Source organism: Gouania willdenowi, chromosome 15, assembly GCF_900634775.1.
Source record: "Gouania willdenowi chromosome 15, fGouWil2.1, whole genome shotgun sequence".
In the NCBI taxonomy this organism is placed as follows: domain Eukaryota; kingdom Metazoa; phylum Chordata; class Actinopteri; order Blenniiformes; family Gobiesocidae; genus Gouania; species Gouania willdenowi.
This window is the reverse complement of record NC_041058.1, coordinates 28,621,280-28,647,913: the sequence shown is the minus strand read 5'-3', so window position 1 is coordinate 28,647,913 and position 26,634 is coordinate 28,621,280. Positions and strand designations below refer to the sequence as shown.

The 26,634-nt window shown below is 40.7% G+C and overlaps 1 protein-coding gene across 4 annotated transcripts in view; it reads right to left on the bottom strand.

Annotated features, from left to right (window-relative positions):
- The window catches only part of rin2a (Ras and Rab interactor 2a), a 76,267-nt gene that overhangs the window by 4,014 nt on the left and 45,619 nt on the right, over positions 1-26,634 (bottom strand). For all 4 annotated transcript variants that reach the window (XM_028468377.1, XM_028468379.1, XM_028468380.1 and 1 more), the window contains 2 exons: positions 18,317-18,408; positions 8,476-10,011 (listed from right to left, as the gene is read on the bottom strand). In XM_028468377.1, the coding sequence (XP_028324178.1) occupies positions 8,476-10,011; positions 18,317-18,408 (1,628 nt within the window). The remainder of the gene's footprint in view (positions 1-8,475; positions 10,012-18,316; positions 18,409-26,634) is intronic.

The window sequence follows — 26,634 nt, the reverse complement described above, 5'->3', positions numbered from 1 at the left end:
CATGTACATTTTACCTCTGAAAAAACAAGCCTGTCTGCATGCAAATATGGTTAACTGCTTATTAACTCTCTCAGTGCCATTGACGAGATAACTCGTCATTTCAAATCCAAACGCTCAGTGCCATTGACGAGATAACTCGTCATTTGCGTTTTTTCACGGTGTGTTGTAGTGACCAATTGTGCCCTGAAGATGGCAGCAGTGCACCTTTAGATGAGATTGATGCTACCATTAGCTGGGGAGGAGAAGCAGGAACGAGTGAGATAATGGTGCAACAGAGTGATATTGTGACGTATCCAGCAGCTCACAGCTCCACATATTAACACAGAACATGTGTAGACGTGAGTGAATTATTGATAATGTTGAGATGGTGAGATAAAACCATCAACTAACCGGGCCAAACGGGTCATCGATGCGTGTCGGGAGGATTTTCAGAACGGCTACCACCCTCACTGCCAGCTTTTTCAGAGCATTTTGACTGATTTTTAAAGAATACACACAAAATATTTTGGACTATGACAATCTGAAATCTAAACCAGATTCTGAAAGATTAGTCTCTACTTTCGTTTGAATTCTTTGTTTTGTTTTTAGCTTGTATCACACAAATCGCCAGTTTTTGACAAAAAGCTGACTTTGAAACTATTCTTTTTTTTTTTTGCTTTAGTGAGACCTCAACAATGTTTTCCTTCTGTAAGACTACAAAAACAACACTGAGACCGGGCTTATTATTATTTTGTTATCTGGGTCAGAAATTAATGGATTTCTTAAAGTTTTTTGGCCTTGCTCCAAGTCTCTTCCCCCGTCCGTTCCCCCACATGCCATTTCCTCCTCCGTCCTTTCATGCAGAGTCAACCTGCTTGCCCCGGTTTGTTGATCGTTTCGTCTCACGATTGCAATATTCTCAATAGTCCAGTTAGTTCCGCACATGCTCTGGTTGAGTGTGAGCCGCTGGAAGCTTCACTGTCTTCTCTCATTGCGCCATTTTCTGCTTCGTCCCTGTGTCCCCCTTCTCATCAACGGCGTTAATCACAGCTAATCTCTTATCCAAAGCTGCTGCTACCCACATGCCTTCAGTTGGTCACTACACCATAGTACAAGCCTTATATTCACAGGAGAACTCCATGACACCGTCTCCTAGCAACCCCAGCCGAAAAACACAATTGACGCATACAGTATGAGTCAATGGCAGCGAGCGTTTGGATTTGAAATGATGCAGTTTTAGTTTAGTTCAAAAAAATATAGTCAATGAAAACTGGGGTGAAAACTATTAGCAAAATGAACAGTTGTGACACAAAAATATTTTTTTAGCTGTAAAATCTGGAATTGTATTGCAAAAAAAACTGAACGCTGGAGAGGGCAACACTTGCGGCCAAGCAAACGTGAAGCACTTGTTGCACTTGCAAAGGATTTTTCCTCCAGCCTACATTTTTTCTTGTGTCGCTTTGAATGAAAGCATTTGCGAATTAAAATTGCAAAATTGTAGAATATGATGCTGCACAGAGGATACAGAGTAGGAGGTCAAACCACAGCCATGCTGAATAAGGACCATTGAGTGTTTGTGTTGCTGACTATTTACTGTCTGAGTAAATCAGCAGTTTTTTCATTGAACACCAGGAGTTTATTCGTTGAAACATCTGCAGCGAGTTTACTTTCCAGCACAGCTGGATAGTTTCCAGCATCTGCTAGCAGGAATAACCAGTCAGCCAGAATTACATGACTGGCTATGTTAACATTTATCTGTTGTTTGGCTCAGTGGAAAATCCCATGCAATTCCACTTTACTAGCACCTCCACAACCCTTCACTGGTGTTTAAGCTATGAGTGCCGGAATCGTGTCAGCAGAGCATTCTCATTTCCTTGTTCCAGAGTGAAAAATAAGAGTGTTAATCCTCCAGCAACGTCGTCTGACTTGTGTCACTGCTTCTTGTACTGATAGGAAGGTTGGAAGGACTGAACTGGCTGTACTAAAAAAAAAAAAAAATGTGTGACCATTGTTTCATTGGCAGGGATTAAAATGTCTTCAAATAATATTACTTTCTCCCAACTGGGTGAAATTGTTGTGTTGGTCAAGATTTTTTTAGCCTTTTCAAAAGTCTTACTATTATGTTTTTAATAAGACATCGGTTTGATTCCCCACAGGTCTGTCTGAGCAGAACAAAAAAACAAACTTATATTTGCTAAGGGACTGATTAGAAATAAACTGAAATGTATGTCTACATTGAAAAACAACAGAGACATAAACTGTGCCACACATCACACAGTAGTATTCCTTAAAATGCACATTTTGGAGTCACTTAGCAGAAGATAACTTATCAGTCAAGGACAGCTCAGACAGCAAATCACACAAAAACACACTTCCTGGGACTAAACAAGAGCATCTTTCATCCTGCCATACACATCCTTTCACCACACATCCTCTTCTAGCCTCCATCCAGTTGTCTCCTAGCCTACAGCAAACAGTGAAATAAAAAAGGTGATCTAATTGAATGTTTAGTCAAGAAAATCCTAACCTTGAGCTCAACAGCTACATTTTAAAACAAAACAAGTCATTATGAACTATTGCTTGCAGTCCAACATGTTTATTAGACATTTCCTCTTAGCCAATCCTTGTAAATAATAACTACTGTTCACAGTTGGTAGGATAAAGCGGAAGTGTAAAAGATAATAAATTAAACAATCCCACTTCCTGTTATTGCATCATCAGTTAAAATATGTCAGTTTTCAAATGCACAAAAGTCATGAGTCCTCACAGTTTGGATAGAGGTGTTTCCAAATGAGGTCGTCACAACACAAACACTAAAATCACCAAAAAAAGTACTTCATAATGTGAAGCTGGCTCTGACTGTGTGGTGGATGGCATTTCCTGTGTGGGAATGTGAGTGGAGTACACTCTGCCAGTCCATACCTGTTTAATATCCCATTGTAGCCGGGAAACTCCCGTATTTTACCCCTCTTTCCCACCATCTTCCCGTATTAGTATTTTCCCGTAAATATCCCGTATTTTAAAGTAATAATCATTAAAAGATACCTTACTATACTGAACGCCGTCACTAGCCTCGCGAGAACTGCCACCTGAAATGGCCTGAGTGGCAGTTCTCACGAGATGAGTGCAGACAGCGGCAACAAACCCGGAAACAACTCAGAAAAGAGATGATAAATGAATGAAGACGTTCCGGCGGAAAAAAACCAAAGAACTGGTATAAATACGTTGTGAAATGTGACAGAGTTTATCTTCCTAAAGAGCAGCAGGATGGGACACAGTTACACTTTCTGTTAGATTAATAACTGAGATTTTAAAGTCTGCCACGGAATACGTAAGTCACCATGAAAAATCACAAGTGCCACAAATATACACTGCTTTCAAAAAGTGTTAAAGGATGTAAAGTCTGCAACAAATGTGTCTAATAATTCATTAGTGAATACCAGAGAACCACATGAATGAGCATGAAAAATTATAAGACAATATGTAATGAAACTAAATTGTTAATGTCTCACTTAAAGACAAGCAATGTGAAATTAATGATGAATATGCAACGTGTTGACTTGTATATAAACTCTAAGTATATTAAATAAACACATGCTTTATTTACACATTTATGTTTTTATTTAGGCTGTTTGATAATTTAGGAATTAGGGCTGGGCGATATATCGAGATTCAAGATGTATCAAGTTTTCTATTTTGGCGATACAGAAAACTATAATATTTCATATATATATATATATATTAGGGATGTAACAATTAATCGTAAGGCAGTTAAAAATCGATTCATAGGTATCACGATTCACATTGATACAGTGAAAATGGAATCGCAGTACTTTTTTTTAACCAGAGCAGAAGTGTTGGGGGCGGGCGGAATCTGATAATACTTTCTTTCTGGCCGCCTTCTACTTTTAAACATATTCATAAATGATTCCTTACCCCTGTAGCACCAAAAAATATCTGTAATATTACGTGAATATCTGTAAAAGTCAGGTTTTGCTATTAGCTCTGTCTGCTAGCATAGCATCTCTTCTTCACTGCAAGAATATCTGCATGCCCACCGACCACTGGGTTACCAGCGCCCTCTGCTGGTCCAAACAAATATCTGACCTTAATATAGTGAAATTAATTTTTTTTTTTTTTTAGTCCAATTGTTAAGACACAAAATACATTTTCAGTTGCAGTTTTAAAAAGAACTATTATGCAGTTTTGCATTGTTTACTATAGAACCAGAATTTAAATTAATTGGCTTCTTCTTCATTTGTATTATTCCTTTATTTATTTCATTCAAGATTTATTTTTCGTTAAATTGCATTGTTTTGAATAGTTTATCAAGGGATTCTTTTGACAATGAAAAAATAAAAGGAAAACAGTATCGTGAATCGAATCGGGAGTTGAGTGAATTGTTACATTCCTAATATACATACATATACATATATATATATATATATATACACATATATATACATATACATATACATATACATATACATATACATATATATACATATACATATACGTATACATATATATACATATACATATACGTATACATATATATACATATACATATACATATATATACATATACATATACATATATATACATATACATACATATACATATACATACATATACATATACATACATATACATATACATATATGTATACATATATATACATATATATATATATATATATATATATATACATACATATACATACATACATATATATATATATATACGTACATATACATATAGCTTATTATGTATCAAATACTAGTTATAGGAGTCACTGTTTTTACTTCTCAGAACAACATGTAAAGCTCAGTTAAATGGATTTCTGAGTGTCACAAATTGTGCCACTCTTTGTTAATAAATGAGCCTGTGTGGCATTTTGCATCAGCAAATTTAACCCAGAATTGTTTTTCTGGTCAGACTTTATTTGGTAAAATTATCTATATTTATATCATATATCACCATTTTGAGAAAATATATTGAGATGTGAGTTTTGGTCCATATCGCCCAGCCCTAGTAGGAATGTTCACAGCATTTCAATGTAAATAAAGGTCGACCTACCAGATTCTAATCACAATTGTATTCAGTAAGTGGTTTATAAGTGGGTATTTTAGATTTCTTGTACACTTATCTTAAAATATAAGGGATACTGGAGCTTGGTTGGGCGGGTGGGACGGCTCGTAGCGGGCGCCAGAAAATTTCCCTTATTTTCAAATCCAAAACTTGACAGGTATGGTCCAGTCACCTCTCCTCATTTGACCTCACATGGCTGTGTAGAAAAGTAAAGGTAATCCTAATAGCTGTCTTTTAGCAAGCAAAAGGGTTGCACCTCTCAAAAGTGTTGGTTTAACTTCCCAATTAATCTCATTACACTGTCCCTTAGAAGTAAAAAAAAAAAAAAAACACAAAACAACAAATGAACAGTACAGGAAAAAGACCAAAGGAAGGAAGGAAACACTTAATTATGTATAACCGAACAAAGTAAAATAATATTAAAAAAAGCAGTGTGATAATGATTCTTTGTCCTTTAAACACAGCTCTTCAATGGCTGCACGATTCAATCAAAAGTCCCCAGAATGTATTCAGGCTGCGGGGCCAATGAGCTGCACAGAATACAGACTCTGCCACAACAACACATTGTGCAATAATTCTAAGAAGAACTGTGTCATTCCAGAGAAACCATGCAACAAAACAACTTTACTAAATGTTGGAGGGGAAATAGGAAAGTGAGTGTTAGTTTTAATTTTACCAGTAACTTCAACTACTCTTTTTCCAGGCAGCACACCACCTTCATTGCATCACAAAAACAGGTCCTACATGTCAGTAGTCTGTAGTAAAACAAGCATGCCTCACCATGTATTTCTTACAAAATAATTATTTCAACTTACAAAAGATCTAACAGAAATCATTTTTGAAAAGCATTAGAAAAAATATTTGTTCATGATTTATCATTATTTTGAAAATATAATTTTCAGCACTCCCATACTGTCCTCCCACACTTACAGTTATGCCAATCAGAGCTAAACAAAGCCACAACAGGCTCTACATTAACCTTCATAGGTTACTTGTCAAGTAGGGTGAGTATGGGCATTCAAATGACTTGCCAAGTGGCAAGCAAAGATTTTTTTTTTGAAAACCAAACTATACATCACTGATGGAAATAGTTAACCAATTTGTGTGCATGTTACTGTTTGATCATTTTGCCTTGGAAACTCATCAAGAAGATGTGTTGGTTTTACAATCAAAAACTACCAAAGTATATAAACATTTTCCTTTAGTCAATGTACACATTTTGGCACACTCACTTAAACTTTATAGTATGTCTGTAGCAACTTAGAATTTAATCAATTGATTAATATTTTCCTGATATTTTGGCTTTGGATGTAGTGAACATTGATTAAATAAAAGATAGGGGTTCAGATGAACTCCAGCTGAGGTGTACATAACTCATACTATAACTTTATAGTTATAGTATGAGTAGTTATAGTATGCTTTCCAACTTGCCACTGAAAGTGGCAAGTTGGAAATCATAGTATGTACAGTATTTGAACTGTTCAGATAATTCTCAGCTACACCAGGTCCACAAACAGAACCGTGGCAGTCTGAAACAAGCCTGAAGGCAAACAGTTTTGCACACCTGGCAATATAGAGGGCAAAAGTTTAACCATAGTGAATTTGCTCATTAAGTTGCAAACATTGATGAAAGTCCAAACTACTTCCCCTTCTTTAATGTAATATATATATATATATATATATATCATACATAAAATAACACAGACATACATAATATTTGAGACAAAACCAGTTCCAATAAGGTTATATCAGACAACTATTGATTCACCAGTATGACAGACAATAAACTATCAGATATCTAGCTGCCAACACGTGAGGACAAGTTTTCCCAAACTCCGCAAAGCTAAAATATTGAAGTGAAACTGCAGCATTTGTGTTAAAGCTGGTTTCTGTGCAATCGCATTTCCACAACAACTCAGACTCATGAATGCATCATCCATTCACACTTCCCAAAAATAGTCTCACAAATATTTTCCAACAACAAAATTGAATCTCAGCAACTTACTATGTAATGTTCACGAAAGAAAAAAGCACCCTGATCAGCATGTCAGCAGAACTTCAACCCGAGCTCACTAAATGTTTAATCTCAAAAAGAGCCATTGAAGGTTATGGGTGTTAAATATAAACAGTATAAATATTTAATCTTGAGAAAACACAGATTAGACACGGTCATTGCGTTCACATGCACCTTGAGAAAACAGAATAAATGGCTTAATCAGATAGTGACTGGGTTTTTAAAATGCATGTAAACAGGTTAATTCAGCTGGAATTGGACATTCCATAGCTTGATGAACACACCTCAATAATGTGATTGACAATAGAGCTAATAATGCATCAGAAAGGGTGACGCGGTCTCTCGGGAGGTGGTTCATGCCTCCTTGAGTCCCGTCAATGGCTGCCTGTCTGGGTGGTGTCGTAAGTCCGGGGCGGTGAGATGGTGTCCAAAAGTGGCTCTTACACACACATCTGTTGTGGTCGCATAGGTATGTCTGGGGCTTTAGGATGGCTTACATTGTGACATAACTGAGAAATGTTGGATTCCAACAAATAGCCCTGTCACACTTGTAAGAAAACACTCAGACCCTGTCTTCACTCTTATCTTCTTACTGTCTGAGCATTGGGATGTTTTTCCCTCCAATACTCTCTCCAAATGTCATTCATCTACACAATAGTAGCATTATGTTATTCCAACAGCACTCTCTTGTCCCTCTTTGTCCTGTCCTCCCTAACCCCTTCCTCTTTGTATCTCCCTCACTCACGTGCAACACTGCTCTCTCTTTTCAAATCTTTCCCCCTAAAAACCCTTAGCTTACTCTTACTTAGGGAGGGCTCTTGACAGTCACAGTTGTGTAAAATAATAAAAATAATATTACTTTTTTTTTTGCAAGAATAAAACATGCATAGTTGTTGTAAAAAGACTACACTCCACCTAGTGTTAACCAATGACAACATATGTCAACAAAAAGAAGAACAAAAAAGCTAATATAGTGCATGCAGGTACTCAAGCTCACAAGGTGTTCTACAAATGCACCAATTTTGATCCCGCAACGGTCCACTGAAAAAAGTTGAGGTGAGAATCGGAAGATGTACTTTTGGATGACAAGAAAACTAAGTTCATGCTGCGACAGCGAAAGCAGCTGAACATCTAAAAATACATGCACGGGGGAAAAACTCAGGAAGAAAATGTATTTTCTCTTGTTAACTCAATGTATGTCATTATGTACGTTTTGTAAGGGATACAGTTCCATCTATCGAGGCGGAGTCAGACAAAGTTTGTCAAAAGTTTGCTTTTCCCTCCTATATCTATACACAAACAATCAACTTGTGAACATAGCTCGGTAACTGTGTGCTTGCAAACAGCCTTAATGAGTGCGTCAAGAAATTGAAGGGGTATTATTACATACCGATCTGGTCCTCAGAGATGAGGCTCTCTATTGGCAGCTCCATTTCGGAACTTTGTCGCAGATAGATCTTCATCTGAGTCATGAACTGGCGGACACTTTGTAGCAGCTCCAATCCAGAGGTGTAAACCTGCCATGCCTGTGTGCCAGATCCCTCACTCATGTAGCTAATGAAGTCATGCACAAGACAGCCAAAGTAGGATGCCTTGTTCTGAGACAGTTCCAACACCCTGCGGATGGCCCTCTTCTCAGGGGTCATCAGTGAGTTGAAGACACCACTCATCTTTCGCAGTTGTCCTTGCAAAGCCTTACGCAGGACCAGAGCGCTCGCACTGGAACGCCGCTTGGTGCGGTGTGTTGGAGGCACCATGGTCACATCCTGGTCTTGGTCTGGGTCACTCTCGAAACTTACATCATTGTCTGGCTCTTCTTCCTCTTCCTCGCCATCATCCTCCTCACCTTCCATATCCATGTCGTATGATAAAGGGGATTTGGGAAGCTTATCATGGTCAGTCACAGTGGGTGGGCTGGGATCAGGAGGAGAATTAAAGATGGATGGGAGCTGGGAAAAGTCCAGTGAGCCTGAGGAGTCAGTGGAAATATCACTAAGCCTTAATTCTTTTCTGTCATTTTCTTGTCCAACTGCCAGATCTTCAGGCTTTCTTGTTGTGATTGAGGATGTTTGAGTCACATTTTGACCATGCAGTTTAGCTCTATTGAGGGCCTTCTCAATAGTTTGATCCTCCATCGCTAAGTGGCATTGGGCATCGTCCAGATTTGATGGTGAGGTCTTGGATTTATATGGAGAATGGGAGAGAGAGGACCGGGGGAGGGCAAGAGACGGTATGGAGATAGGGTAACTGATGCCGACTCTTTTAGGAGGAGAGGATGAGGTGCTGATGCTGAATGAGGAGCCGAGCCAGGATAGGAGGCCACCCCCCTTCTCTTTTTCCTTAAGATCCTCCTTGAAGCTATTGATCAAGGGGATTTTTTCTGGCATGCTTTGCTGTTGAAGAGGAGAGACTGAACGTTGTGGAGCAAAGTTAGGTGGGGGCGGACGAGGGGGTGGGGACCGCGGCACAACCTGTTCACTGTGTGTCCTGTAATTTTCACTAGATGAGTTGTCGTCTTGCAGTACAAGTTTACTGACAGCTATAAAATGTGTTTCCTGATTCTGATCTGAGCAGTTGGCAGGAGGACTTTCCAAACAAGAGCGCTGAGCTTCCGTGTTACCAGTGTCTAAATCCCTGATTTCCTCCCTTACACCCTGCTTAGGTGTGCCAGGGTTGTGAAGAGTGGCAGTGAGGAAAGTGCCATCCAACTGATGAACCTTTATGAAGAGAGGGTTAATGAAACACAGTGCCCCATTGGACTGGTAACAGTCAATCTCAGCTGGAGTGCGAGTTTGAAATTGGGGGCATCCTGGGACAGCTGTCAGGGAGACTGGTCTCTGGGAAAGTGAAGGTGGAAGTGATATGTGTGGAGTTGTTAGTAAGCTGAATCTCTTCTTTCTCTCATTCCAGTCAGCATCCCAAAAGCCTGCAGGAAACAAGGTGAACAAACATGTGGTTGGAAATTGTACAAAATCCTAGCAGATAAACATATACACAATTTATGTAACTAAAGTCAAGATCAATATAAGAAGAGAAGGACCAAGTTAGCAAATTAACATCAAACAGTATTTTCCATTCTGTTCTACGAGTGGCATGCATTAACTAAATATTAGTACAGGTGTGCACACAGAAACAGATGCATCATTTTAGTCAGATTATAGTTATAGAATCCCAACTATTGAGCATTAAAATAAGTATATGTATTAAACAAAACAAAATGAATGTTGTCTAAACCAAAAAAAATTCTACAAATAAAAAAAAAAAAAAAAACACATTTTTGTTATTTTAAGTTTTTCACACTGCTTATCAATCCAAATAACAATGCAACAGAAAAATTCCTTGTGGTAGTGCAGAGACGGAACCAATTTTAGCGAAATAACTTTCCTATAGCAGTTCTAGGCATCCAGAAACAGCTAATCAAACCAAATGTAAAACGGTGGACACAATGATGAATACTGGTGCCAGACACAGCACAGCTACCCTCAGACAAAGCAGAGAAAAGTACAGTGATACTCACTGTGAGAGCTGTCCTAGCTGCTGATGACACGATGTTATGTCTGCAAGCTGAAACTCTGCTTCTTTGTTTGGCTTACTTACACTCGCACTATAATAAGCGTGTGGGCGGGCTGTTGGCCTGTATCCCCACCCTCCTACAGAGACAACTTTTTTTCTTCCCCTTGTATTACTTGCTGATTTAGCTACCACTTCTAGGAGATAAGTGTGGTACTGGTTTCACAGAGAGTTTTAATCTCAATGTGGTTCTCCTGACTAAATATAGGCTAATGAAACAGGATTGTTCTTCAGATATATTTTTACATGTTTGCATTGAAAAGAAAGCTCGAGAAGGTATACACATAGTGCAAGGAGGGGAATGTAGTTTTACAAGTTTGGAGAGTATTCCGGTAAAGTCATTGTGCAAAAAGATATGGCAGCTTAACAGGAAATTCAAACACAAAATAATAACAACCCTTTTTCCCTTCACTGTAAATAATACATTGCTTTAAATTGGCATTTATTAAAGGGTTACTATTTTATCACACCTAAACATTTTATTTTTAATCATTTGACATCCATCATATTAATCAATTATTCTACAAGCATATATTAAATCAATATCACAGGAACTATACACAAGTGAAAAAGTAATATGCAACATGTCAAACCCACTGAAACAAGTTAAAACTCACTTTTAAGCATTCGACTATAATCAAGCTGCAGAAAAATATCCTATTCTTTTAATGATTCATTATTGACCAAAGCGAAAACCAATAAGACGACACCACTGACGCATTTCAAGAAAACACAACCTTCTCACTTAAATTTTGAAATTTATGTACTCCTAAATTGCTCTTTAAGGGGTCTATTCTCCCATGTGCTTAAGTCCAAAAAGCCGAGCAGCAGTGCCGTTTTTGGCTGCGCGCTATTCTCCCCCTGTAAGTCAGTCGCTGCGCGCCTTCATCTCAGTTACGCACTGTGGTTGGAGCAGCCCTGAAATGTGGGTGTTCCCATTCAAATCTGGCTTTACGCACATTCTCCGGTGTGTGTAAGTCCTTTTCCTCCTGCGTGCTTCTAACCCAGGAATAAATGCAGCGCCCCAATAAGGTGAAACATTATATTGCACAAGAAATATGGACTTAGTTACATTTGAAGCCACACAGACTTGTGCGAGCTGTGATCACTCAGCTGCTGCTACGCGATTAATTAAAACTTTGACAGATGCAGACTTCTGTCCACGTTGATCACAGTGATTCAACTATTTTCATACTATGTCCAATGTAAAGTCACAGTTTGATCCACTACAGAGTGAAACAAGCTGTCATATGCAGATGAGGATGACATTTACAAGCATTGGGAAAACTCCATGTTCCGTGATTTCTAGACAGCCCAAAAAAATGACATCACTGTCTCCTTTCCTTCAGCCCGCCTTCATTCACACATACGCGCTTTTTGGCTCCTTACACGCAGTGGACGTGTCAGCAGCCTGGACCAGAGAATACGCGTAGAAGAGAAGCGCGTAACTGCAGGTGCGCAAAAAAAGTGCTTAAGTCCAGATAGGAGAATAGACCCCTAGATGTATAATTATTCATGTGTCAACACTGTTTTAAGAAGCAGCTACCAGGCATCAGAGCACTCACAAAGCAACCACTTGAGCCTCCACCAGTATTAACATATTAAAGTCTTGGACTGTATCTTGGGACAAGACAGTCTGCTCTTTCTGTGAAAGGGGCAAATCTTTGAAACTCTTTATCCTAAGGGCTACGTTCACACTGCAAGCTTTAATGCTCAATACTAATTTGTTTTTGGTTCGTCCGTTCACATTACTATTTAAAATGTGACCTGTATCAGACTCCAGTGTGAACGATTCGAGTGGGGTTCAAAGCAAGAAGGCTCTGGAGAAAAACAAAGATCATGATGAGAAAAAAGAAAAAAATGCGGCAAAAACTACTAAAACCAACGCGGGGGAAATGGAGGCTGGCGGCGAGGAGGGGGACTTTACCATCGATAAAGCTATCCAAAACTTAGCCAAAAACATAAAAGGACTCAAAACAGAACTGAAACAAGATTTGACCGACTTCAGGAACAACTTCAGGAATGATATGAAACAGGAATTCAACAGTTTCAAGACGGAAGTAAATCAAAAGCTGGACTATCGCTGGAGATGTTCGTAGTGTTCTGGGGGGATTGTATGGCACTACAAGCTCCTTGAGATAGACTGGTGCCTGTCCATTTAGGGCTTTATAAGTGAGAAGAAGAATCTTGAATTCTATTCTATATTTTATGGGAAGCCAATGCAGAGAGGCTAATATAGGAGTAATGTGATCTCTTCTCCTAGTTTTAGTCAGTACACGTGCTGCAGCATTTTGAACCAGCTGAAGTGTCTTAAGCGACTTGCTCGAGCAGCCTGCTAAAAGAGAATTACAATAATCCAGTCGAGAGGTAACAAAAGCATGAACTAGCTTTTCGGCGTCGCTCTGAGACAGGATAGATCTGATTTTAGCAATGTTACGGAGATGAAAGAAGGCAGTTCTTGAAGTTTGTTTTATGTGAGAGTTGAAGGATAAATCCTGATCAAATAGAACCCCAAGGTTTCTAACAGTTGTGCTTCGTGCCAGAGTAATGCCATCTAGGGCAGTTAGGCTAGCATAGGTTTCTCTAAGGTGTCTACTATAAGAAGAAACACTCGCCCTTTCGCAGAACAAACAATAATCATAGTGGAGCCGTGTTGTGGACTCATCCTCTCACAAAAACGTTACCGTCCTCTGTCTGAAGAAGCAGAATGTTTGTGATATAGTCGGCTAATGACCGTCAGCACAGCCACCGCCCACAGTCATGAGACGAAGGAGGAAGTGAAGTCCGTGACCCGAGATTTAAAGGAAGTTTGGAATCACAGGAATAATTTTAAATAACCATGAAATATTAATTTAAATGACTTTTAGCGGTACAAAAACGTTTTTAATATTGACATTTTTTTTTTTTTTCAAACAAACTGCGACACAGTGACGCCATGAACCCAGAACCGTAAGTAGCGCGCTCAATACTGCGCTCTTTACCGAGGGATCCATAATTTTAAAATTAACATTTTTAACGTTTTGCTACACCAAATTACTCCAAAATAACAGATACACATACTCGGGGTATTTGGTTTCAGTCGAACTTGCTTCGTGCGCGCGCAAACAAACAAACACGCACACACGCACACACACACACTGAATTTATAGATAGACTACTACAGTGCCCATCGGAAGTATGTATTCATATAGTGGGAGCTTAAGTCGAGTTGTCAATTATCGGCATAATAATAACAATATACTCTGTAGCATTATAAATGGGTATATTTCCAGGTGCAAAGTAAAATAGCGTATGCAATATCCCTGGTTTAATTCTATGAGACATGCGCATGATGAATGTGTTTTTTTTTTACTCATTTTTATATTTTTTTTTGTTTGGTATATTTTTCTGTAATTTATGTTTTCTTGGAGTCATTATGTGTCTTTTTGTGCATAATTATTGTTTTCTGTTGCCACTGTAGTGTGATTCTGGAGTCATTTTGAGTATTATAAAAAAAATTTGTGTAGTTTTGTGCATTTCTGTTGTCATTTTAGTGTATTTTTTTGTATAAATATTTAGTTTTGTGTATAATGAGTCATTTTCGTATTTTGTTGTCGTTTGGTGTATATTTCTGTAATATATGTTTTTTCGAGTCATTTTTGTGTTTTTGGAGCCTTTTTGTATATTTTTGCGCATTTCTGTTGTTGTTTTGTGTACTTAATGTATAAATATTGATTAGTTTTTTGTTTTATGTCATTTGTGCATTTTTTTGTATAATTATTGTTTTTTGTTGCATTTGTAGTGTGATTCTGGCGTCATTATGAATCTTTTTTTAGTGTAGTTTTTGCCTTTATGTTGTCTTTTGTGTATTTTTTGTATAAATATTTAGTTTTGTGTATTTTGAGTCATTTTCATATTCTTGTCGTTTAGTGTGTGTGTGTGTTTGGGGTGTAGTGGCAGGTGTGTCGTGAGTGAAGCTGCACTAATCAGGTGACCTTCACTATGTAGCACCGTCTACGTAACATGTAAACCAGGGGTCACCAACGCGGTGCCCGCGGGCACCAGGTCGCCCGTAAGGACCAGATGAGTCGCCCGCTGGCCTGTTCTAAAAATAGCTCAAATAGCAGCACTTACCAGTGAGCTTTTATATATATAGATTTATTTATTTAGCTATTCTTGTTTAAATCACACTTACATGTAACTTAGAAATGACAATACATATATATAAACACTTAAAATGTAAAGTGTTTTTTGTGTTTAATACATACTTGCCAACCCTCCCGATTTTCTCCTGATTTCTGCCCGACATTGTCCGGGCGGACCATCCTTCACTGAGCGTCGTTTCCAGCCGGACAATAATAACGATTACACCGCATAAGAAGAGGAAGAAGACTCTTCTTCCTCTTCTTATGCGGTGTAATTATATTATTGTAATAATAATATTGTTGTAGTAATAATAACGATTACACCGCATAAGAAGAGGTGTAATCGTTATTATTGTCCGGCCGGAAACGACGCTCAGTGAAGGATGGTCCGCCCGGACAATGTCAGTGAGGAAATCGGGAGAAAATCAAATCCAACCATGTGTAGGGAAGTGTTTCTGTTATGGTTATAGCCGTTGTTGTATAGGCTATGTTTAATTTTCCTTTTGTTGATTATTTTTATTTCAAGCATACATTGCATAGATTGATGGATAATTTATGCAATGTATGCCTTTTTTGTTTAATTTTATGTTATTTATTTTATTTATTCTACTACTACCACCATTTACCATTTGCACGGGTTCTGTGGAATTTGTTCTTTACTTTATATGTGTTTTTCAAATAAAAGAACACTGTGAAATTGAATTATTTCATTTTCTCTTTAAAAAGCAAACTACCCCCCCCCGCTCTTTTGAAAATCTCCCTAATTATTATTTAAGTGTGTATCAAACTGGTAGCCCTTCGCATTAATCAGTACCCAAGAAGTAGCTCTTGGTTTCAAAAAGGTTGGTGACCCCTGATGTAAACACTTAGATCTGACTCAGAGCGTAACACTAAAGTCACTGCCACGCCATGAACGGATGTCGTGACACAGACTGTAACCAGACTAAATGGTGGTCTGTTATACACTCAACACTCACATACCTGCACGCATGTCACGTAGACGGTGATCGATATTGAAGCGCACCTGATCGACGTGTGTGTGTGTGTGTGTGTGTGTGTGAGACTCTCCACTTGGGACTCTTATCTCCTCCGTTGGTTCTCTCTCACACACGCGCCACAAAGAAATGGGCAGCTTTCAAAACAGCAGCCATTGCCATCAATAACTTCCGGGTGAGGTCTGTCCGGTCTAAATAGCGTACGGTCAAACTAACATGAAAATAAATGTTTTGAAATGTCATCACCAAATAAGTAACAGTGGAAAAAAGTATGTTTCCTCAAAAGAGAAGTCCACAGGAGCTCTTGCATGCAACGGAAGTGAGCTGTGCAGTTAAATAGATATAGATGGTGCGCTAGCGTCCCCTCACCCTCTGAGGTCAAAAGCTGAATAGGTTTCACTTGCCGGGCCGTCCAGTACCGTACCAGTCCATCCGTACCAAAAAATTAAAATAAACATTTTGAAATGACCAAATGACTCCAAAATAACAGATACACACACTCAGGGTATTTGGAAGCCGTTGACAAAGTTTCAGGTGGAACAGGCACCACGTCGGGGAGATATTCGCTCCACACACACACACCTTTCTTGAATTATAGTATAGACAAGTACAGTGCCCGTTGGAAGTATGCATTAATGTGGGAGCATAAGTACAGTTGTCAATTATGGCCAAATGAGAATATGTTTGAAGGTTGGATGTAAAAAGAGGTGTACATACTCTGTAGTGTTATAAAGGGGTATATTTGCGGGTGCAAAGTAAAATAGCATGTGCGATTTCCCTGGTTTAATTTTATGGGACATGTGCATGATTGATATGTTTGTTGTTTTTTAATACTCACTTTTATATTTTTTTAAGTAAGTTTGGAATCACAGGAATAATATTAAATAACCATGAAATATTAAGTTAAATGACTTTTAGCGGTACAAAAACGTTTTTTAATATTGACTTTTTTTTTAACCCAAACAAACTGCGACACAGTGACGTCAATACCGCGCTCTTACTGAGGGAGCTGTAATCTTAAATGTAACGTTTTGAACATTTTGCAACACCAAATTACTCCAAAATAACAGCTGTGCTCCCCATCCAGCCTATGTGTATATATGTGTATGTGGTGCAATAGCTCCGGAGGGTGGAAGTGGTGGTCCCACCCTCCGGGGGGGTGGTGTGTTGAGGTGTAATTAAAATTGGAGGGATTAGTAGGGCAGCCAGAGGTGGGAGTGCCGCCCCCGCGCCACTACTTAGTAGCGCAGGCGGCGGCCCCCTCCACCCCCAGCCCCACAATCCAGCCCCCCAAGGGTTGGGTATGTGAGTGTGGTGCAACAAGTGGGTGAGCCAGACCAGCTGGGAGTGAGTAATGTGAAGTGTCCATGTAGGAGGCCTGTCTGGTAGGAGCCCAGCCCGTCCGCACGGCAGGCCACCGGAGAGGGCAGACGGCACCGCGGGCCCCAGAGACGCGCCGAGCAGCACAACCGGTGACCACCCGCGGCACCCCCCCGAACCGCGGCGGCCATACGGAGCACGGCGGAGCCAGGCACCAGCCACATCCAGGTCCAGGAGGCGACCCCCGCAGCCAGCCGGCCCAGAGCAGCCCGCTCCGCCAAAGCAGGCGGCGACCGCGCAGGAGAGAGGCCAGCTCCCACACCAGGGCCAGTACAGGCCCGCACGACATCAAGACATAGCACCCTCCACAGATGGGCGGCCCCGGCCTCCCCGACGAGAGAGGATGCCACCAACCACCCAAGCAGGGCCACCCCGCCAGCCACGGACTGATAGGTAGGCGAACCCATGCTCCCCCAGCCAGGCACCGCAACCCCACATCAATGTCGCCAGCAGAGCCCCCCCCCACCCACGGAAACAATTCTAAATGCTTTCAATTCTAAGCAAAAACAAATAATTGCATTCACATCTCTCATTGCTCGAAGCACAATACAATTACAGTGGAACTTGTCCAAGAGTCCGTCCTTTTCCAGATGCCTTAGGAAGATCATGTTTTTCCTCAAATTGGAAAAAATGAAGTTATACTGTTAGGGGCTCCGGGGAGGATTTTTTTTCAAACATGTAAAACCTTCATATCCCAATGCCATGCACCACTTGCCTTCTGATTAATCACATTATAGCCAGGTTAAATAGGACAGCAAAAGTTTGATCCTGTACCACTGCTTTTTGCTTTTCATACATAGTGAGTCACATTGTGTGCGCATGTGCGTGTGGTTTGGGAGTGAGGCAGGCTCATGACGAACTTTGGTTGTGCTCAATGATCATATGGTACCATTACTGTTTGTTTTGAATTACAATTTGTCTCCACAGTTAATTGTATATTTTGAACAATGTCCATTTCAAAATGTTTAATGTGTATTTGTATGCATGTATATGTATACATTATACAGTATCATTTTTCTCTGTTACTGTACCAAAGTACCTTAATTTATATTTGTATAAGGATGATGGTGATCACTGTTTTTGTCTATATCTGGATGTCATACCCCACTGTTCTAAATAAAAGCAACAAAAAATGAAACGGGAAAAAAAAACGAAAACAAACCTGCTCCAAGTTTAGCAACTTCCTGAAGCTGAGCAAATGTTTCGGCAGAAGAAATGGCCTCTGGGAGCTTCAAGGTGAAGGGCAGCACATCCCTAAAAAGAAGAGAAACACGTGAAGCAAAAAAACGTAGAGTAGAGAGAAGAGGTTGCAAGACTATTCCCAAAAGTGTGTGTCATTATTGTGAAAAAGACTGGCCTGCCAAGGCATCCAGTTTGGGCTTTTAGACAATATTGTAAAAAATATAGCAAATTTGGGGATTGAATTCTGAAAAAAAAAAAAGAAAAAGACAAATTGGCAAATTTAACAATTTGTTTAACAAAATGTAGCCCAAATAGTGTGTGGAACTACCATCCACAGCCACAAAAGCCTGGCACCAATGCTGGTCACCAGCCTGATCACACACTCCTGTGGAATAGCATCCCATTCTTTAACCAGCATCTGTTCCATATTAGCTAGTTTAGTTTTAAAGCCTTCTCTGTGGGGGCAAGCGATGTAATCTTGGAGGACAGAGTTCAGTTCCAGGTTGTGGAAATATGGGATTTGCTCTGGTTACAGAGGTATCTCTCTGCATTGACCAAGGGGTACCAGAAGCTCAAAACAAGAGTCAGTAATAACAGCAACACAAGTTGTTTAGCAAAGTGAGAAAATATTTAGCATATTTTTCCATAGGTGCAACCCACATACTCAGCTTTGCTGCTCATCCCACAAATGGATGTTCCTTATAATTGGGGAACCGTATGGTAAAATAAACAGGCTTTCCAATGGTATATGATATTGTGGGGTGTGTAAATGGTAAATAGACTTCATTTATATAGCGCTTTATCCGAGAGGGGTCCAGCTGCAGAATCTCCATGCCCCGGCCCGGAAGCTAACCCTCCATATATGGGTTCCTGCACAGCAGCTTTTCTCATGAAGGTGGCAGTAACGCAACATTTTGGGTGCCAACTGCCATCAACAACCAAAGAAGAAGAAGCTTCTCCTCTTCTTCTATTGTTTAGATGAGACAGTAGTGGTCCACGTGTTTCTCGGATCAGCCTTGCTCAGAACATGGTAAGTAAAGAGTTTTGTTTATGTTAAATTATCGATAAATATATTAATTTTCAACGTTCGCGGTGTTCAGACGAGAGGGTCCAGCTGCAGACTATTACTATTAGTTTCTTCAGATGATCTGTTGATGTAAAATACAATCACAACATTAGCACAAAGCATTTTTTTTAAATGAGGCTGAGCTAAATTGGGCTATTTTTCTTTAAAATAGGTACACTTTTAAAGCTTTCTATTATGTCATGCCATTGAAATTAGTCGCAAGGGTTAATTTTGATACCAGTAGATTGTAAAAACAGTCGTAATCAAGTGCGTTTTTATAATAACGGTTTCACAGTTTACCCTGGGAAATATAAAACTATCGTTTATAATTGTATTTGTTTGTCCATTAAAAAATTATTGCATGGTTTGTCTTATTTAGCAGAGGTTCGTCATAAAGTAAATAAAATTTTAGTTTTGGAAACAAACATCAAATAATCAGTGTTTTTTTTTTTTCGTTTTTCATGTTTTTGTTAGGTAATGACGAACGAATGATACACGGATTTGTGTACCCTTCGTTCTTTGGTTATTTAGTTTCAAAACCAAATAAAAAATATGGATTGTTTTTCTGTTTTATTAATTTAAAACCAGAAACTGGAAAACGGAAAAACCAAATAAAAACACGATGTATTTCTGATTTGTTTTAGGTTTAAAATAATCAAAATACCAATGGTAACATATTGTTTTGTCTTTTTTTTTTTTTTTTTTTTTAAAGGTACAGTTGAGTCTAGAAGAATCAGAATCAGAAATGTTTAATGGCCAAGTACAGTTTTAAGGACAGTACAAGGAATTTGTCTTGGTAGATGGTGCACAAAACAAAAACAAAAAAAAAGACAAAGAAAACAAGAACAAAGAACAACCCAGCAACAATAATAATAGTGATAAATATAAAGGATGAGAGATAAATAAAGGATAGATAGAAAATAAGGATAAATATATATATATATACTGTATATATATACAGTTCAGCAGATAATGTCATCATGGAGGTGGTGATCGGGTGGTGGTGGTGGTAGGGGAGTTCAGTGGGTGACTGGGGGTGTGTTCATGTGGATGGTGGCAGAGGGAAAGAAGCTGTTTTTGTGTCTGGAGGTTCTGGTCCTGATGGACCGAAACCTCCTTCCAGAGGGGAGAAATTGAAATAGTTTATGACCGGGGTGGGAGGGGTCGGCCACAATCGTTCCTGCACGCCTCAGAAACCTGGAGGCGTATAGTTCCTGGAGGGAGGGCAGATTGCAGCCGATGTCCTTCTCTGCAGAGTGGATGACACGCTGCAGTCTGGCCTTGTCCTTGGCCGTAGCTGCAGCGTACCAGATGGTGATGGAGGAGCAGAGGATGGAGCTGTAGAAGTTCACCATCATCTTTGTTGGCAGACTGAACTTCTTCAGCTGCCGCAGGAAGTACATCCTCTGCTGAGCTTTTTTGATGAGGGAGCTGATGTTCAGCTCCCACTTGAGGTACTGGGTGATGATGGTCCCCAGGAAGCAGAAGTACTCCACCGAGCTCACTGTAGAGTCTCCCAGGGTGAGGGGGGTGAGGGGGGCTGGGTTCTTCCTGAAGTCTGCTATCATCTCCACTGTCTTTAAAGCGTTGAGCTCCAGGTTGTTCTGGCTGCACCAGGACACCAGCCGGTCTGTCTCCCACCTGTAGGCAGACTCGTCTCCATCAGAGATGAGACCGATGATGGTCGTGTCGTCTGCAAACTGTTGGTGTACAGGGAGAAGATCAGAGGAGAAAGAACACAACCCTGAGGAGATCCAGTGCTGATGGTCCAGGGAGCAGAGATGGTTTTTCCCAGCTTCACGTGCTGCTTCCTGTCAGACAGGAAGTCTGTGATCCACCTGCAGGTGGAGTCTGGCACGTTCAGCTTGGAAAGCTTGCCCTGAAGGAGAGCTGGGATTATAGTGTTAAAAGCAGAGCTGAAGTCCACAAACAGGATCCTGGCGTAAGAGCCTGGGGAGTCCAGGTGCTGGAGGATGAAGTGGAGAGCCAGGTTTACAGCATCATCTACAGACCTGTTGGATCTGTAGGCGAACTGCAGGGGGTCCAGGTGGGGGTAGGTGATGTCCTTGATGTGGGAGAGCATGAGGCGTTCAAAGGACTTCATGACCACAGATGTCAGAGCGACGGGTCTGTAGTCATTAAGTCCTGTGATCCTCAGCTTTTTAGGGTCAGGAACGATGGTGGAGGCCTTAAAACAGGCTGGTACGGTGCATGTCTCCAGTGAGGTGTTAAAATGTCTGTGAACACTGGAGACAGCTGATCAGCACAGTGCTTTAAGGTAGAAGAAGAGACAGAGTCCGGTCTCCTGAAAAGTCTATTTAGATCTCTCTCTTTGATGGAGAAAGATGTCTCTGTGGGGGGGAGGAGGGGGGGACACTAGAAGCCAGCTCTGAGGTTTGTCATTTACATGTACTGTATATATTCTGTACATCTCTGTAAATATGTGTATCTATTACCTACATCTATGTGTGTTTGTATTAGATACATCTGTTTTTGTGAGAAATATATTGTGTTCAAGAAATTGTTCAGTTGCTCTGAAATAAATGGGAAAGAGTAGGAAAAAATTAAATTGATTATGGATCTGAATCATTGACCAAGACATTATTTTGGAACAGGAACAACAAGAAGAAGATTCTCTTCAACTCATGCTGAGGAAACGGTTACCGAGGAGGTAGAATTAAAACTCTCTTAAACCCCATAGGGTGCTAAGATGAATTAAAGGGTGTATTTTTGTTGTATTAAAGGCTTATTCCCTTTGTTAACATAGATGACTGCACAGCAAAGGATTGTGGCAGACAGCAGAAAAGCTGCACAGTGGGTTGAGGGAAACAAACACCAGTTTGCAGCACAGGTAGAGGTACCAGCGGCCCTGCAGTTTGAGGAAGAGGGGCTGGCATATGCTCTCTAGCAGTGTGGCCGGCTTCTGAATGACTCTACAGATGAGGAAATTGACGACAATGAAAAAGAATTGATTTTGGAGCCATTTAAATTTCTTTTTCAAAACACGGAGGACATGGAGCGGTTTCTAGAAGAAATTGTGGACAAGAGGTTAAACCTGGTTTATTGTGAAAGCTTATATGGTTGACACCAAGCTTTGGTCTTTGAGTACTGTATATAGTTTGCTGTGTAGTTTGTGTTATATATTTCTTTCCTTTTTCAATTTTATTTGTGTGTTTTGTCATTCATGAAGAGCACCTTAATGTCTTTGTACATCTGTACAATGACAATAAAAGCTTGTATTAAAAAAAGTGAGGTTTTTTTTTCTTCTCTCCACTGTAACTGATGCTTGTTTATGCGGAATTGTTTTCTTCTAAATTTTATATTTCGTTATGAGCACTATGATTCTTTTAGTTGGCTTTTTTATTCTCCACGTTACTTGCTTATAACTTCTACAATACTGATGTGAAACCTTGGAACAAAATTGTCCTCAAGGATCTTTGTAACATTTACTGTTAGTGCTCACCAAGGTAAGTTTTAGTGGTTCAAATGTATTTGCATCTGGCATTGTATAATTAATAGCTTAATAACAGTGTGTTTAAGCACAATTGTAACACAATGTACATTTCATATTGTACTGAAATCCTCAATATTAGATTCATGATATATATCACGGTGACTATGTTCCTTGAGGTCTACTTGAACGAGATCTGTGCTTTTACTTAAAAACAATATTTGATTATCAAGCCATGTGATTCTGCATATGGGAAATCGTTTCTTGTGTAGTTTAAATGCAGATGTTTATAAATTATGAGCACATGAGACACCATCCTAGTAAAACCTAAAAATTGCAATTTAAAAAAAAAAAAAAAAAACGTTATATGTAAAACATTAGCACAAATTATCTAATGTAAAACCACATCTTGAACGTTTTGTTATTGTTTAATAAAACAATTAGCTCTGGGCTGTAATAACTACTTTAATCACAAAAAAATAATATATGACAGTTATCATACCTAATGAAATATTTTACCTTCATGTGTTGTACTTAAAGTTTTAAGGTAATAACAATGCTGTGAATCTTTAAACATTGAATTTATACATTTATCCCTGTTTTAAGGTTAAAACAAAGAGGTTGTGATAGGGCTGATTTTGTCTCTAGAGGAAATCCAAATGATCGATATCATTCACGGAAATGCTGATCAATTTATATGTTGTTGATGAAGTGCATTATACTTTGCTTTTTCAATGTAACACTGCTGAGGAATCCAGTTAACAAAGGTATTAAAATGCAGAGAAACCTTCGGTTAACAAAGGTATTAAAACGAAGATAAACCTTGCTATTGGTTTTATTTTGTATTTTTTTCTTCATTTCCTGATGTCACTTCCGGAGCTGAGTGCGTCATTTTATGATGTCACTTCCGGAGCGGGGCATGGAGGACCGGGGCATGGAGGTTCTGCAGCTGGACCCTCTTGCTTTATCCCTACACTGAAGTAGTCCCAAAGTGCTTTAGATATCAGCTCATTCACCCATTCACTCTCACATTCACACGCCATTGGGACAGAGCTGCCATGCAAGGCACTAGTCGACCACTGAGAGTGATATAGGGTTCAGTGTCTTACCCAAGGACACTTCGACACAGTGAGGTGCTGGGAACAACTCCAAACCTCTCAGAAAACCACCCTCTACCACCTGAGCCACGGTCGCCCTAGGTGTGTGTGTGTGCGCAAACTGAGAGGGGCAGGAATGGCTTGTGAATTATTGAACGCAGGTGTGGCAGTGTGTTGTAATCATTCTACCTGTATTTAAATCCAGTGAGCAGCCAGGACCGGGAGAAATGCACCGCAGAAGTACACGGGAGAGGAGCAAACGAGAGCAAAAATGTGTGTGCTGAATGTGGGTGAAGCAAATAAAACACTTGAAACCATATGTTGAGTACACGAGTGTGGCTATAGCCCAACCGCTCGAACCCAACACCTGTTACAGTGGCACCCAGTCGGAAGGAGGGATGGCGGAACAAACACTGGCACTTACCCAGATGCTGGCGCAGCTCACAGCGGTGCAGCAGAAACAGGAGTCCTTCATCCGGGTGCAGGCGGAGCGGCAGACCCCGATAATGCAACAGCTCCTGCCCCGGGGTTCGGCTGGAGGGGCGTCGGCGGCTGGTCCTCCAAGAAATGGGGCCAGAAGAGGACCCGCAGGTCTTCATGGATGTCATTGAGAACAAAGGCTTGAATGCTGGTGGTGTGGACAGCCCGGGAACTTCTGCAAGAAAGTGTCCAGCGATGGAGGTGGGGGCAAGTGATCCAGGTTGTTGGCCCTCCAGCGCCATACCCCAGCCCAGGTGGGGCTTATTGAGTGCCGGTAAGGCTCAAAGGGGGGAAATTCTGGGCGATGGTGGATTCGGGCTGCTCACAGCCCCACATTGGGCCAAACGCATAGTTTGGAGGTGGCCTTAAACCCACTTCTCACGTATCCCCCGATCTTAGGTACTGATTGGTTGGGTTTCGACAGATTGGCAGGACAATGTGCGTTCATGGCAGGAGGAGGAATGGGATGTGTTGGCTGCTATCGGTGGTGACGCAGGCTCATCTGGCAATTGTGACAGCGGGGGCCACAGGGCGAGGACTGCACCGGAGTTCCCAGTGATGCTCCCAGTCGTGGAGGATTTCCCTTTTGAACAATGCCGGGATGAGACCTTACGCTTTGCCTTTCAACAAGTGATAGCGATTGATGGTCAGGTGGTGCACCCTGAAGCAGCGCACACAGTCCCACATTTTGTGATAAACAGGGACCAGCTGTATGGTGAGCCATGACGCTCAAACCGGTGGAAAGAATATGCAATTATTAATACCAAAAAGTCTTCTCTTCTGCTTCTCAACGAAGGCAGTCGCACTCCCTGTTTCCCCCTCCCTTCCACTCTTATCTCTCCCTGCTGCTGCTTTGTGTGGTCCTGTGAGCCTAACAAGAGCATCTCTCTGCGACTCATCCAAAACCAGAACAATGGAATTAATTAGTTGGTCTCTCAGTGCTATCGACCAAATTTTTTTGATGAAAAGAACCGGGGGTGGTGAACCCGCATGTCCAAGCGGGACGTTTGCGGCTGGATACGCACTTGACCCTTGGAATAAGTGGCGAGTTGTGTGTCTGTCCATCCTTTCCATGGAGGACATCTACATGATTGGAATAATGATAGTAGGCATGTTGCTGATCGGAGCTGGTGGATTCCTAATCTATCGAAAAGTCCGTACTGTCCTAATTGTCATTTGGTTAATCCTCCGGCCATTCCAAAAGCGAAAAGCACATTTGCACCCCCTACCTTTAATAGAGGTCCCATTCGAACATATAGGTGATGGATTTCATCAAGCCATTTCACCAGCGCGCACGGGGTTATCACTTTGTATTAGTCTTAGTAGATTATGCAACACGATATCCCAAAGCAGTTCCACTGTGCACCATCTCTGCAAAGAGCGTGGCACAGGCACTGTTTTAGGTCATCTCTTGGGTTGGAATTCCTAAAGAAATTCTAACCAGGGCACGTCGTTCATGTCACGCACACTGAAAGAACTGTACAGATTATTGGGGATCAAATCTATTTAGACCAGTGTGTATCACTCACAGACCGATGGGCATGTGGAGTGTCTGATTAAGATTTTGAAAAACCAGATTCATAAGTTTTTCAGTGACAATGAGCGTAATTGGGTTCACTGGCTCAACCCTCTGTTATTTGCATTGCGGGAGGTTCCCCAGGCCTCCACAGGATTTTCTCCCTTTGAACTGTTATATGGCAGGAAGCCAAGGGGCCAAGGAAGCGCCTGTATGACACTACGTCTAATTCTAAATTACTGGCTAAGTGGCAAGGGCCCTTTATGGACAGAGGCGGAGCTATGCAGATCTACCACCTTAACCTCCTGAAATTATGGCATGAGGCTGAGCCTGTTAATCTTGTGTCGGCAATTAAAAAGAAACATGAGCTGGGTCCGGAGGTAACTAAAAATAACAATCTGCACCTGCACACTGCTTACGCGGCCGCATATCTCAATGACGTCATCATTTACAGTGACAGCTAGGCTGAGCATAAGCACCGTGTGACAGCTGTGTTGGGCTTCCTGACGCAGGCAGGACTCATGGCAACCCAAAAAAGTGAGCGGTTCGACGGAGGGAGGTACAGTATCTGCCCCAGTCCAAAAAAGATGTGAGGTGGTTTTTGAGGATGGCAGGTTACTATGGGCGCTTTATTCCGAACTTTGAAGACCTGACTGTCCCCTTGATTGGCCACATGTGCAAAGGTGCC